Below are 13,614 nucleotides of genomic sequence, written 5' to 3'. Positions count from 1 at the left end.
TCACTCCATCTGCAGATGCTTTTTAATGTCAGTATACGGATCAATGACAGGACATGGTCCCCGTGGAACAGCCTGGCACCCTAATGTAAAAAAAAAAGGCTTGGGCAGCAAAGTACGCAGTGAGTCACACTGATGCAGGACAGATGCTTCATTTCAAAGAGAAAAAACTGCATTCTTCAGAGAACAGTGTTCAAAAATTTAATCTTCATTCAGTTCAATGGAGCAGCTTTATAATTTACAGCACCAGATAAAGCTAGAAGATGTAATGTGAAATATCTGAAGCAGTTCTTCCCCTGTATTAAAATGCACCTTGGGCAACAGAGCCTTAACTTCTCTTAACATATGTTTCTAGCAGATAAGTAAACAATTTGGACGTGAAATGAAAATTTTCAAGATAGTTACAGTTGGAAAAGCATCAGCTCATATTAGACTTCAGCTGCAGTGCCCCACTGATAAGTTTTTGGGGTGGTTTGGCCTAGTTGAAAGGAAGCAGCTTCAGAAGAATAAAAAGCTTTTTGTGTACAACTTGTCGGATCAGAGATAGTAAGAAGAAAGACATCATTTTTACATCGAAACTCTGAAAGAGGCCTTGGTGGCAGGATGGAATAACACGCCAGAGCACGTGGCTGGAGCGAGCTGAGCATCTCCACGCTCAGAGAGGGGGGAAGCAGAAACAGAGGGGACAAGGCTGGGAAGTTCAAAGGCTCCTGCGCAGAGAAGCGATCCGCTCAATGCATTGAATTGCATCGACGTTCCACTTCCTTACAACCTTCGGACTCCTTCGGCTCTGTGGATAAAATCTTTAGTCACGTGCACATTGAACTTTGTGCTCAACGGCGTCCGCTCTGCTCCGTGGGTCTTTGTGGGCCGCGGCGAGCTGCGGCTGAGCGCTGAAGTCATCCCGACACCAACACCACGACAGCTTAGCAGCAGGTCACAGACCAGCAAATCACCCCCCTTGAAGCTCAGCACAGTCACAAGCCAAGCAGTCTCTTTTCAAAGTTCCCCACCACCACCCCCCATGCTGGCTTATATGTACTGAATACTAAGCCTTTCTCTGCAGCGAGCTCCCTCTCTGCCCAGATCCCTGCCACCGGGCGTAGGGACCATGTGCTGTGGACAAGAATGTTGTGTGTCCTCAGAGGGACCTTCCCCGAACCATTTCCGAATGGAGAAGCAGGGAACCTTGTACTTCACACTACTTGGCCATTAGCAGACAAACAAATGGAAACTCCTTCAACAAATGCCCATTTTAAATGGGTTTATCTAAGCAGATGGAGCTCCAGTGAAGGAAACAGCACATCGGTGTAAAGATCTCGGTATTTCACTAGGCAACATGTCAGGAGAAGAATAGCCCATGGTGGCTTGTCCTAGCAGGCCTGTTTCAGACAAGCCAGACTGCCCTGCCACAGCTGTCGGCACCGCCGCAGGCCACCATCCTGTCACTGTACCTCGAGTTTCCATGGTCCTTCACCAGATAACAGACCTGAAACATGGACCATCCAGGTCAGACCTGCAGGGCTGGCAAGGCTCATGCTGGCTAAGGACTTACGTGTGCTTCACCCCAGCAAAGACAAAAGAGCTTTCCCACGAGGGAGCTCCACCTCATCTTTTGTAAGAGCTGTCAGTAAGACCTTGCAGCAGCTGTCAATAAGAAAGGACTCCAGACTTTGTCTCCATTGACTCCGGACATGCAACCTTGTCTTTAGCTGCTTATAACTCCATCAAGTGTTAGCCATCTAAAGCAACATTTCCCCTATCCTGCAGCTGTCTCAGACTGAACACAGGAGGCTTAGCTGCTCCTGAGAATAACAAATACATTTTTTTCCCAAACTACAAAGATTCTGATCTGAACTTTTCACTGAGAATGTTTTCACCAAGAATATCTTCATGCAGGGACTTAAAATTTGATGACCTGGTGCTGTGAATGCAGTCAGGGACAGCTTTTTACCAACAGCCAGGTAAGTACCTACCCTACCCACTTGCAGGATGGACATGATGCCCGGAGCCGCAGAAACAAGCCTGTCCCTTGCCAGGTTTGGTGATGCCGCAGTATGAGCCAGGAGCCTGCGCTGCCCCTTTGCTATGCTGCCAGCCATCTTCCCGCCACCAAACACCTCTGGAAAAACACCAAGAGAAGCTGTCTCGTCCTTCTCTAGGGCCGGGTCCACAGGGAGAACAGCCACATCTGCTGGCGATGGGTGGCGCAGGTCCCCATCCCGCACTGCACAGCTCCCGCACCACCAGGGATCCTAGTCGTGTCCCCAGGGTGTGAGGGGAACGTTCCTGGCAGTTCTATTTCTTACAAAACGATAAAGAATTACACCAAAAGCTTTTTATATAAACTTGTAAGATTCAAAAGTGAAACCCCAGAAGATGGGAAATCTTGAACTAACGTTGACTGAAAAACTTCAAAATCCCATCTTTTGTTACTTAACTGCAGACATTATTCTTCAGGATTTCTGCTTCATTTACTGCACTCTTTTACTACTGTCTTTGGCATTTAATATTTTTAAGTATGGATGAATAAATTGGGGATATAGGATTCTAATAACAAAGCAATTTTGTTTCACATGAGCACTGTTTATCACACAAAATACATTTGAACAATCATAAGGGAAAACAGTACAGCCGTGACTCCATGTCCTTCTTGTGCCCTGTACAAGATATTTACTCATTGATCTCCCGTTCCAACAGGCTATCAAAGATCATCTGTTCAATTAATCTCCTATGCTCTTTCTGAACCCTAAGATGAATAAAAGCATTCAAAAACAAAACATGAAAATATTTTAATCAGAAATTGTAATTGTCTCCAAATTGCAGGGAAGATTTCTTAAGTGGCTTACTTTAGTTTCTTCAATAGTACTCCAATGGCTTATTACTATATTATTTTATGTGGACAGCTAACTTGCTATCCACTTGAGATTGCCGAAGTTATTCATCATGCATTTTGACTCATTGGCCAACCTGACAGTGACTGACAGTCTCTAGAAAAATACAGTACAGCTAAAAAAACCTGACCTAACTTATAAACAGCTTTCTCTCTGATACCGACATAATCAAATAGAGTTTTACATATGTCACGCTGTTGCTGCAGCAACCTGGCCTCCTCTCCTCTGACTACTGATAAGGAGCCTCTAAACTTGATATGAGCTCAGATGTCTTGAGATTAATCTCTTGGGGCCATTCCAGCGAAATCGGGATTAATTTGCAGTTCCTCAAAAATGAAGTAACGATTTCACGTAAACTACTTTTCACATTTCATCAGGCCTGAGCTTCCTATTCATAACCTTTATCGAAATGACTGGGTTGGCACAGGGCCCCCAAGACATTTAGGAGAAAGCCGAGCCTTTTGCACAGCGGGAAGGAGGATTAAAATGCCTTTGGCTTCTCTTTTAGTTTTCTTGAATGTAAGCAGAGAAAAGATTACTTTTGTGAAAGCAAAAGTTGTATTTTGGAGGGTTTTTTCCTCTGGATGTTTACATCTCAGTGCATCTAATTTTCAGTTCTCCATATCTTCATCAGGGATGAGACCGAGACAGTGAAAGCAAAGGATTGTAAGCACTGAGATGTGTAGTTCCTGAAGCCAGAGTTAATTCCTTGCTAGCCTGGCTGAAGAATTTTATAAGGACACCTGAATATTTGATAAAGACTTCAACAGTTTTGATGGTATGCTCTGAATGCTCTGATGGAATGCTCTGAAAGCCTCTTTCCAGCTGCTTAGACCCTTTCTTGGGGGAGAAAGGGGAAACACAGTGCTGGAACAAACATGATGCAAGAGTACGAGTCAGGGCAGTTCACACGGGTTGCTGTATTTGCCTGGGAGTTACAGCCTAGTAAAACCCTTAACCACCTTGCCCATGTATGTAATATCCTTCTAGAAATGACATAAATAATAAAATGTTTCTGTATCCGATACATATATAATTACAGAGAGCATGTGTGCCATAGTGGAGTCGTCTGTGGGAGTGCCAACATGGGGGGAAAAAGATTGTAATTCTTCTATACCCTAAAGGTGTCCATCCCTTGCTAAGACTTACCACCTCTGATCTTCAGTGGAACACCACTGCGCTGAGGCAGAAGCCGGAGGCTGGAGAGGACATGGCAAACCATGCTGAAAAGATGCTCAGAAAAAATCTGAGCAGTGAAAAGGCACTTCTGAGGGCTATGAATGTTGGTGGTCCCTGAGGGGCTTCTGGCTAAGGTCAGACACAGCACCGAATATCTGGCCACTACCCAAATCGGGAGAGGAAGGCACGTGCTCTGCTTCTTCAGAAAATCCTCCCGTGTCAGGGAAAATCTTTAGCATTGTCTGCTTTGCCCTGCACAGCCAGGGCTGAGCTCCAAGCATGTGCAAACCTACCTATAAATCGATTAGTTAAACACACTTGGGCCTCTGTAGCAGCAACATTTAGTACTTCATACGACTAATTTCCAAAGGATCTATGCAAATCTTCACCTCATATACAAACTATAAGGAAATGTCAAAGTTGTGATGCCATGGGCAGAGGTCTGGGGTGATGGCATTCGAGAGACCTGGAGTCACTCCCAGCTTTGCCACAAGTTTGCCAGCAAAACACCTGAGTTATCTGGCCTTGACTTCCCCAGTCATAAAATAAAACTAATTGTATGTGCTTTGTGAAGTACTCCAAGCCCTACTGCTTCAGAAGATCTCACTGTTGTTATTATCCATTACAATGCTTTTCGAAATATGACACAATTCATACTACATGCAATGGAGCAGTAAGGAAACTAGTTCTAATACAACCTTTCATCGCATGGCAGACCCCAAAAGCACCAGCTTCCATGGATCTGCCTTCTAATTCTATGATCTAAGAATACAAGGTACATACAGCTTTTCTTCTCAGTACTGTCTTGCAGAATCATGCTAAACCCAATTTATATAATTTGGCTTCCCCTAAAGATAGCACAGTTCATAGTAGTTGTTCATTGTTTAATTGTTCCACTGCACTACAATGCACAGCAGCAGTGTCACTATACCTCAGCTAAGCTATAGCGAGGCAAGACTCGTAAAGAGAAGTAACACCCTTTGATTTACCTGTTGAGAGGCATAGCTGTAAGCCCAGGTGCGTGGGCTGCTCTTGCTATTCACTGCAGGAAAGCACAGAGTTACCTGTGTGTGCTCTCATGGACCACGAAGGCCAAAGCTCTCAGGTAGGAGACACGTAGTACTAAAGTAAGCAGCTAAAGTAATACTGAGGATACGCTGGGCTGACATCCGGGCTGCCATTAACTGCAGAAACAGCAGTGGCAGGTTAGGCAAGCCTAATTACACACCTGGGGATCTGGCTTGCATGCTGAGGACATTAATGACACCTCTCTCCCTGGGAGGGGAAGGGGAGGCGATCTTTAGTAGAAGTGAGTGGCACCAAGCGCCACATAAACATCCTGGCGGGACTCTGCTCCATCGCTCATCCCAGGGGAAGGCGAGAATAAATTCCTATCTTCAAACATTTTTTCTTCTTTTCTTACAGTTACCTAATGTTGTTCTTTTAACATAGCATTTTTTTCAAACCCTTTGATCCACAGTGTACACTAGTGTCTTTTCCTACTTATTCTGTCCAAAATATTTAGAACCGAAAAGCCTGTATTACTTACGTTGCTGTGAATGGCTCTTACTATATTTTAGCCTGCTTGATATTTAAAAAAAAAAAAAAATTGTTGGGTTTTTGTTGGATTTGGTTTGTTGGTTTGTTTTATTCTCTGTAGGAAAGCATGCAAAATCGCAGTGATTTTAAGGTCTTGCTGCCTGTACCACTGAATTCAGAGGGGGCTCTGTTCCTTCTCCATCTGAGAGCCAAAGCAAAGCCTCAGCATCTGTGGCAATGCTTCTAGCAGAAGTGTTGCTTGGACATAACGGCTGTGGGAAGTTTCGCAGCTCCTTCATACGTAGGTAGAACAATGAGTTTCGCACACTTGCTCACTCAAAACAAGTCCTGCTCCATATTTCTGGAGGTACTTCTGCACTCTGACTGTCACTTCCACCTACTCAGCATTGCACCAGGACCTCCGTGCCATTTAGCAATATGGAAAGATGGCTGGTCTTGAACCCCAGCCAGAATCAATGTGCTCTAAACATAACTTTCCTTGAAACAGACCAAGTTTGCATGTGCAGATCCGATGGCAGAATGTGGGAACAATTTTAACGCCAACAGAATTTATAACGCTCCTCTCTTAAACTTGTGATGGTGCAGTCTGAAAGCCCAAAGGAAAAGACAACTAGAAGGTGAAATTTTAAAGAGCCTGATGGACCCAAGAAAAGAAGCTCAAAACTGAGCCTCTGAGACCACTTCTAACTCTTCGTCCATACTGCTGGGCCATATAACTGATTCATACTTCCCAGCATTTGTGCTGCCCTAATTTAGTGCCTCAGCATGGGTGAAGCTGTAAAAATAATATAAGGAACCTTCTGCATTGTCAGAGGAATGACAAAAAAAACCAAACCAGGTATTTTAGCAGCCCTATCAGATACTCCTCTAGCTGAAATCAAAAAGATGCCTATTTAGAAATGAAACAGTTGCAATTTTGAATTTTGATTTTGCTCGGTGAAAGCAAATTCATCATTTGAAAGCTAATCATTTTCTAGATAATATGTATCACCTTCAGCAGAAAGAGAAAGAAAGAGAGAGGGAAGGGTAATAACATTCCCATTTCAAAGCTTTCCCCAAATCATAAACTCATTACTGCAAACTAAAATCTGAAGTCAAGCAAAAAGTAGGACATACTGGGTTTGCGAGTTACAGATCCAAAGCTGTGGAGTAAAACTAATCAGTTCTTGGATAGGATTTTTCTTTTTTTTTTTTTCTTTTTTTTTTTTTTTACTGCAGTACAATCTATAGTCTAGTCGGTCAAATCAAGCCTTTCTGAGAAAAGAAGATTAGAGGCAGTTGTTTAAAAATTGAGGGGGGGGGGGGGGAGGGATTTAAGCTTTATTACTGACCAGGATATACAAAACAGACTGTAATGAAAAAACAGTATTGAGATTGTACTTGCGGTCTGAATGGAAAACGTTAAGCGAAGACAGGGCCGTATGGAGGAGCTTATAGTTACAGCAAGAGCTGATGCTCAGGCAAATGCCCTCCAAATAAGTCAAATTAGGCGTTATGGGAAAGTCGTAGGAATTTAAAAAAAAAATAATTATTACACCTGAACACTACAAATAGGCTATTAAGCAAGAAATGAAATTCGGAGAAATTTAATTTTATTTTATTTATGAGGGTTGTTCCTCCTGCAATGATCACTGTACTATCTATGAATTGTTAATTGAAAAAGTGCTAGGTTAAGCATCAACCATTTTGCATAAACAAAATACTTGATGAAAGATTCTTATCCTTTGGCAAAATTTCATCAGTTTCATTGTTTTGAAGATTCCATCCTGTATTTTACCAAAATCTTAACTGTCTGAACTGATGCACACATGTCACATAAATGCATTTGAAGCCTTGGTGAAGCACAGCAGGATGTCCTATTTATCTGGCCACCTGGAGCGCACCGCAGCTCTACAGACCGATGTTGCACAGGGGCACATTAGGATACACTTTACATAACTTAAGGGAAAATAATAAAATACTGCGGCACAGATACCAATGCCCTGGCATGCCTTCCATTTCATTTTCCTATAGCCCACTTGACTTGTCACTAAGATAGCTACGTGAAATTTGCCATAGTTAACCACATATCTCCCAAGACATGAAATGCAGGACTAACATATCTTCATGATGTATCTTTAAAATGTTTTTATCTCCCTCAGTACTGTCTAAACTGTCCTACCTCTGGTCCAAGCTAGGCAAATCCAGCTTTGCTTCCTTGGTTTTCATTTTCTGGTCTCGGGACCTTTTCTTTGCTCTTCTCCATCAACCTTTACTGACAAGTGGTCCAAGACAGAAGCAACTCAAGCTCGGTGTTTTTACTATAGCCCTGATCGTCTGGCTGCCTTCGGCATAATCATAGAGCCTTAGTATTATAGACTATTTGAAGACTATCGTGCGCCTTTACAGCTCATCTATTTCATGCTAAAGCAGATATTTTGGATGTAGGTATGTTTTGACAACAGAGACACAAAACCACCAATTTTCTGGAAAGTGAAGGTCTCCTCTATGGTTTCTTTAAATCCTGAGCAGCACTTTACACCACCCCAGCAATAAGGATGCTCTGGCCATGGCACAGACACCCAGCAAACACCCTCACTGAGGTATCAAGAGCTGATGGTGTAACAGGTCACCATAACACTGGCGAGCTTCATGTGCTCAATGACCACCATTGCTCGGCCTTGGGAGCGAGCTCCAGAAGTGCTCTGTGGACTGCACTGGCGTAAAACAAGAGCCAAAGACGGGCAGGACTTAATTTGACGGATCCTACCCGTCATTAGGAAGGGTGGTACGTAGGTAGGTTAGTCAGGGGAATTGCAAAAGTTTCATAATTCTCCATATATTAAGTATGTCCAGGCAGCTCTTCAGGCAATTTAAACCAGCATCGCTCCCTTGAGTTCAATAAAAGGACGCCCATTTACATCAGCTGAGCACCTGCTTCACGACTTTCTAATATTCCTCAGTGGAGCAACCCGGTACGGCAAACACCTTCCACGGTATAAAAACCTGGAAATACAATGGTATGGAACCCAAAGTAATCCACCCCTCCACATCATCAAGCCTAAATGGCAGAACACAAAGAAATCACCAACAAGATTATGATTTTAATAACATAGGGTGAAACTATGCAAATTGTTATGCAGTCCAGTGCTTTCCCTGAGCTCACTCTATACGTTGAGGCCACTTGGCTGCACTGACCTTTCGAGTGCCCTGCTACGGTGCTGGCTGTACATTTTTCATCTGCCTTTTATAGGGTTATTTTTACCTTGATTAACCATTTAAAGTGTGCAAGCCAATCCTTGCACAGTCTCACACTTTTACCGTACCTTCAAAGCCAATAAGGAGGGAGATGCATAAAAATTGCTGTTTGGACATTTTGGCAGCAATCCTTTAGAAATATTTGTAGCAAAATCATTTTACGTTAAGTGTAGAATGAGGAAATTTAAGCAAATTGTATTGCAGTGAAATGATAAACCACTGAGCATTCAGGATCTGGTGAACAAAACGTAGTAATGCCTGATCATCTAATGATAGAAAATGCAGCCCCACTTCCTACAGCATTATGGAATAGAACAACTTGTAGATGCCTAGTAAGAAATACTTTTGAAAATTAACATTTTTAATGACGTTCAAATATGATAGCGACTTTCCAAATACATTTTTTGCCATGTCACGCTGATGAAGCTCAAATGTGTACTAATATCGCTCCCTTCACAAACAAAATCTTGAACAGGGTTGACAAAAAGTAGCAGATTTGCAGAGAAATTAATTAGGTTTTTGTCCTTATCATTCTCACAGTGTGGGAATGGTAACATCACGCAGGAAAAACCTTCACAGCTCTAGCCCTGCTTGGGGAAATATAGGCATTTATTTTGAAATCTATGTTGAAAAGTTCAACTTATTGGAAAATAGTATTTTGCAGGTTAGGTTGACTTATGTGTGTCTGTTTTAAATCTATATTTCTCAACTGCAGAGAAATATTATGGGCTAATCCTGCATCTTTAAAAACACAATTCACTAAACCATTGGGAATTTTGCTTACGCAAGGTATAGATGAGTGCAGAGTAACTACAGAAACACACAAATTACTGGAAATTACTTCTGGTACAAACTGAAGGGTATCTATTTCATCACCTAAAGCAGTTTCTATGAAACTTAAAAATTACTCATTTGCTCGTTTTCAGAAGCTGTTAATTTTAGAGATTAATTGCAAGATTCATCCAAGTATAGCTTCCTACAAGTATTTGTTGAAAACTGCCACATTCTCTTTTTAATTAACTCCAGTTATATGTTAATAACTTGCATAGTTTCTCAACTATTGGTTAGTTCTAATCCAGAGTGTAGCTTGAATGACTAGCATTTATAAACATTCATGTAATATCACTGAAGTATATTCTTATAACCTAGTTAGAAGTTGTAATGTCCTTAAGGACGTACAGTAAGAAATGAGGAAGCTCTGCATCCAGTGCTAACAAATAAATTTTGTTGCTGCTAAGCTTCTTGGAGGCCGTTTCTGCAACTTAGTGCCTGCTTGCCTTAATTTATAGTCTTCCTTCTGTTATTTGAGTTCATGTATTTTATACAAGTGGTACAAGTAGGAGAGATAAGAAGGTTTGGTTGACTCAGTGTAAAAACTAGAAATTCCTTGGTATTAAATCAAAAATATTAGGGTCATGAACTTTAAATATACCTTTATATAATACAGTCTAGTGGGTTATGTGTAGAAAAAGATGGTATTTCCTTGGACAGCTCTATTAGTTCGTATATCAAGAGAAAAGCTTTTTAACGTGAACGTGAAAGAAATACTCACTAAGACACTAAAATTTAATTATTGTATTACCTGAGACTGAAAACTGTATCTTATCTCAAAATCCATTATTTTTATCCTAATGAGTTGGTTTTATGGGTCATATTGCCATCCCTCATTTTCTTGTTTAGAGGGCTAGAAAAGTAATCATTAGCTGGATGCTGAGAAATAGATAGAATTTCTATCGCTCGCGTGTGCTTTCTCTAATTAAATACCAACAAGAGAATCCATTCATTTGTATTATAAGCCAGAAAAATTAAAAAAATAAAAATCCAAAAGCTCCTTAACAGTGGAAAATGCAATTAAACTACCAGTGTATTAATTCAGGTGCAAACTGCCACACCATTGTATAGCAGTGCTTTCCTTTCTTTAATTAACTAAAACATGAAGAAGAAAATCTGATGGCTTAATAGCATTTTCTTCACTGTCAGAAATGCTTTGGGATGATTTTATTATGTTATCACAGAGAGTGTCAGAGGAGTTATTGCCATTAGTTCTGTTTGTCACCTCTAAGAGTGACAGATTCCACAGAGAAACTTACTGCTGTTAATGGATGTGAAGGATTAATATTCTATAACATCATTACTTTATAGGCAGGATGACTATAGTAATAAGAATACGTGTAGTATTTTATGCATCGACAACCATGTAACACACAAGGAGCATTTATTCTCCGGCAGCATCTCTTTGGATGTATGTTTGGCTGCTGTGGCTGAAAGCTGAGCAGTTTGTCACACTTATTGTTTATATTGTGGTGGAAGTAAGGGAGTTGACTCAGTGTTAGGGTACCATCACTGAACGCACTGACGGAGCGAAGCCGAACCAGAGATAGGCATAGATCTTGCAGCAGAGAGTCTACAAACCACACAGAACAATTTTAGGGAAAAGCAGCGTGGGCAATTGCCTGGGAGCCTCGCTAGACCAAACAGAAGAGGCAAAGCAAGTTCTGCAACGGGGAGGTTGACAGAGGGAGTAGCGCCCACCCTAAATCTCTGCCTGGGTCCCTGCAATGCTGATGCCAGCAGTGAAGCCCAGGTTTCATCCTCCGCAGAGCTAGGCATTTACACTATGTTCAAGCAAATATGTTTTGCTTTAAACTCCTGCATGCTTCTGTTCTTCAGAGGCTATTCCCATTAAAGCTAAGCAAGTAAAGGCTGCCTAGCAGCAGCAACGATGCTCACGTACTTCCAAAGCAACCTGCTGTAGCATGTGGCTAAGTTATTTGAACATGTTTTACTTTCTTCCACAAGTTTCTTTGGCCTCAATTTTACCAGTGTGTGAACGCACAAAGCTTTACGTTTCATGTGCTCTGTGTATGTGCCCAGACAGCCATTCCCCTCGGCTGCAGGCTGGCACGGTTACACTGTAGTGGTGAGCAGAGAAACAGCAAACTTCACCTGCATCCCGCCTGAAAACAGTGAGCATATACTGAACGTGGACAGTAATAAACTTATTACAGGTTTTCAGCTGCAAGGTGCCGAGTGCCTTCAGCTTTTCTGCTTGTTTTTCTCCCCTTGCCTTTGCTCAGCACTTGAAGGGACTGTGTCCCTTAATTTATTTAAATGTTTCAGTCATCGGGTCCCTTGCTCTCTAGGCGTCTGAGGAGCCTTCTACTTGGTGTTTGAAGGAGCGCTCATGTGAGTAAAGCTGAGTGGGGTTAATGCTTGCCAGGTCGAAAGGCATCAATCTTTTCCTTCACACAGGAACACGCCTTTAGGAATGAATCTCCCCGGGTGGCATAAACAGCTTCTTTTCTCTTTTTCTTTTTTTTTTTTTTTTTTTTTTTTTTGCTTCATGTTCAGCGTTTGTCAAACAGAAGAGGGACAGGCAGAGCAGCAGAAGCGTGGCAGCTTCTGCCTCCATCTCTTCCAGAGTTTTTCCTAACCCCTAACTCTTTTGATACTTTGTATTCACCGTCTCACTTGAGTGACACAAGAAACCCACTGTAGGGAGTGAGGCTTCCTGTGAACTGAGCCCCGTTTCCATGGTGCAGAGTTTTCCACTTAAAAATAAATCCCTGTTTTCTAGGGGGGACACGTATGCACAGCACTCGCGGAGCCCCCCCAACACCCCAGGGCTGGGGGGCCGAGGGTGATGGAGGGCAAAATCCCGAAAGGTTACCCTTGGCAGCTTCTCCGCTCTCCGCTCCGACCTGGGAAACCTCGGCACTTTTCGGCACGCGTTTTAGGGCCACCGAACCATTGATGCGGTGTGCCGTCCCCCCCGGCGCGGCGGGGAGAGCGGCAGCCGACTGGGTTTGGGCGCACTTTCCACCCGCGGCCGCGGAGCGCTTCAGCCGTGACATCCCCCCCTCGCCCGCCGCCAGCCCCGAGCGGCTCCCGGGAACCTCATCCCCATCCCCATCCTTATCCGCATCTCCATCCCCATCCCCGCTCCGCCGGGATCCCCGTGCCCAACTTCCCCGCGTCCCGCCTCCCGCGCACCGGGGCAAACTTTCCGGAGGGAGCGGCAGCCGCCGAGCCCCGCCGAGCCCGGCAGCGGAGCCAACGGGGCGGGCTGCGCCCCGCTCCCCGGCCAAACGCCCCGCCGAGGAAAGCGGCGGGCTGGGAGGGAAGAGCCCAGCCGCCGCCGCCTCCCGCAGCCCCGGCCCCGCCGCGGCGGCTCCCCGCGGGCTGCGCCGCGACCCCGCGGGAGGTACGCGGTTCCCGCTGCCCCGGCACAAGCCAACACCCGGCGCAGCGCCCGGGGCGGGATGGAGGGGAGGCGCGGAGATGGCGGGGGGCACTCACCGATCCGCAGCACTTGCTGGCCGCTCCGGGGCAGGCCGGCGGAGGCGCAGAGCAGCACGAAGAGGAACCCCCCGCCGCCGCCGCCGCTCGGGGCCGGGCGCCGGGGCCACCGCCGGCCGAAGGCGCTCGTCATCCTCCTCGCCCGCCTCACTCAGTTCATGCCGGGCTCCCGCGGGTGCGGGGCGCGGGCGGCTACCCCCGGCGCGGCCGGCTGCGCGCCGCCGCTCCGCGCCGCCCGCCCATGGCGCGGGGGTTCCGCGCCCCGCCGCCCGCGCTCCCGCCGCTGCCGCGCTGCGCTGCGCCGCCGGCCGCCGCTCCCGCTGCCCTCGCCCCCCGCCGCCACCGCCGCCGCCGCCGCCGTCGGGAGGGGAGGGAGGGGACCCGGAGGGGGCGGCTCCTCCCGCGGGGCGGCCCCGGGCGGGGCGAGGCGGCTCCGGGGGCTGAGCGG

At 45.1% G+C, this 13,614-nt stretch overlaps 1 protein-coding gene across 4 annotated transcripts in view; it reads right to left on the bottom strand.

Moving 5' to 3' along the window:
- GRIK1 (glutamate ionotropic receptor kainate type subunit 1) overlaps window positions 1–13,299 on the bottom strand; it is a 174,346-nt gene extending 161,047 nt beyond the window's left edge. For all 4 annotated transcript variants that reach the window (XR_008466406.1, XM_054201258.1, XM_054201267.1 and 1 more), the window contains exon 1: window positions 13,167–13,299. Coding sequence is in view for 3 of the 4 variants with exons in the window: in XM_054201258.1 (XP_054057233.1) it covers window positions 13,167–13,299 (133 nt within the window). In the remaining variant the exon portion in view is untranslated. The remainder of the gene's footprint in view (window positions 1–13,166) is intronic.
- Between the last annotated feature and the right edge of the window lie 315 nt (window positions 13,300–13,614).

The sequence above is a fragment of the Rissa tridactyla genome, chromosome 1 (assembly GCF_028500815.1).
Source record: "Rissa tridactyla isolate bRisTri1 chromosome 1, bRisTri1.patW.cur.20221130, whole genome shotgun sequence".
Taxonomy (NCBI): domain Eukaryota; kingdom Metazoa; phylum Chordata; class Aves; order Charadriiformes; family Laridae; genus Rissa; species Rissa tridactyla.
This window is presented reverse-complemented; position numbering and strand designations above follow the sequence as displayed.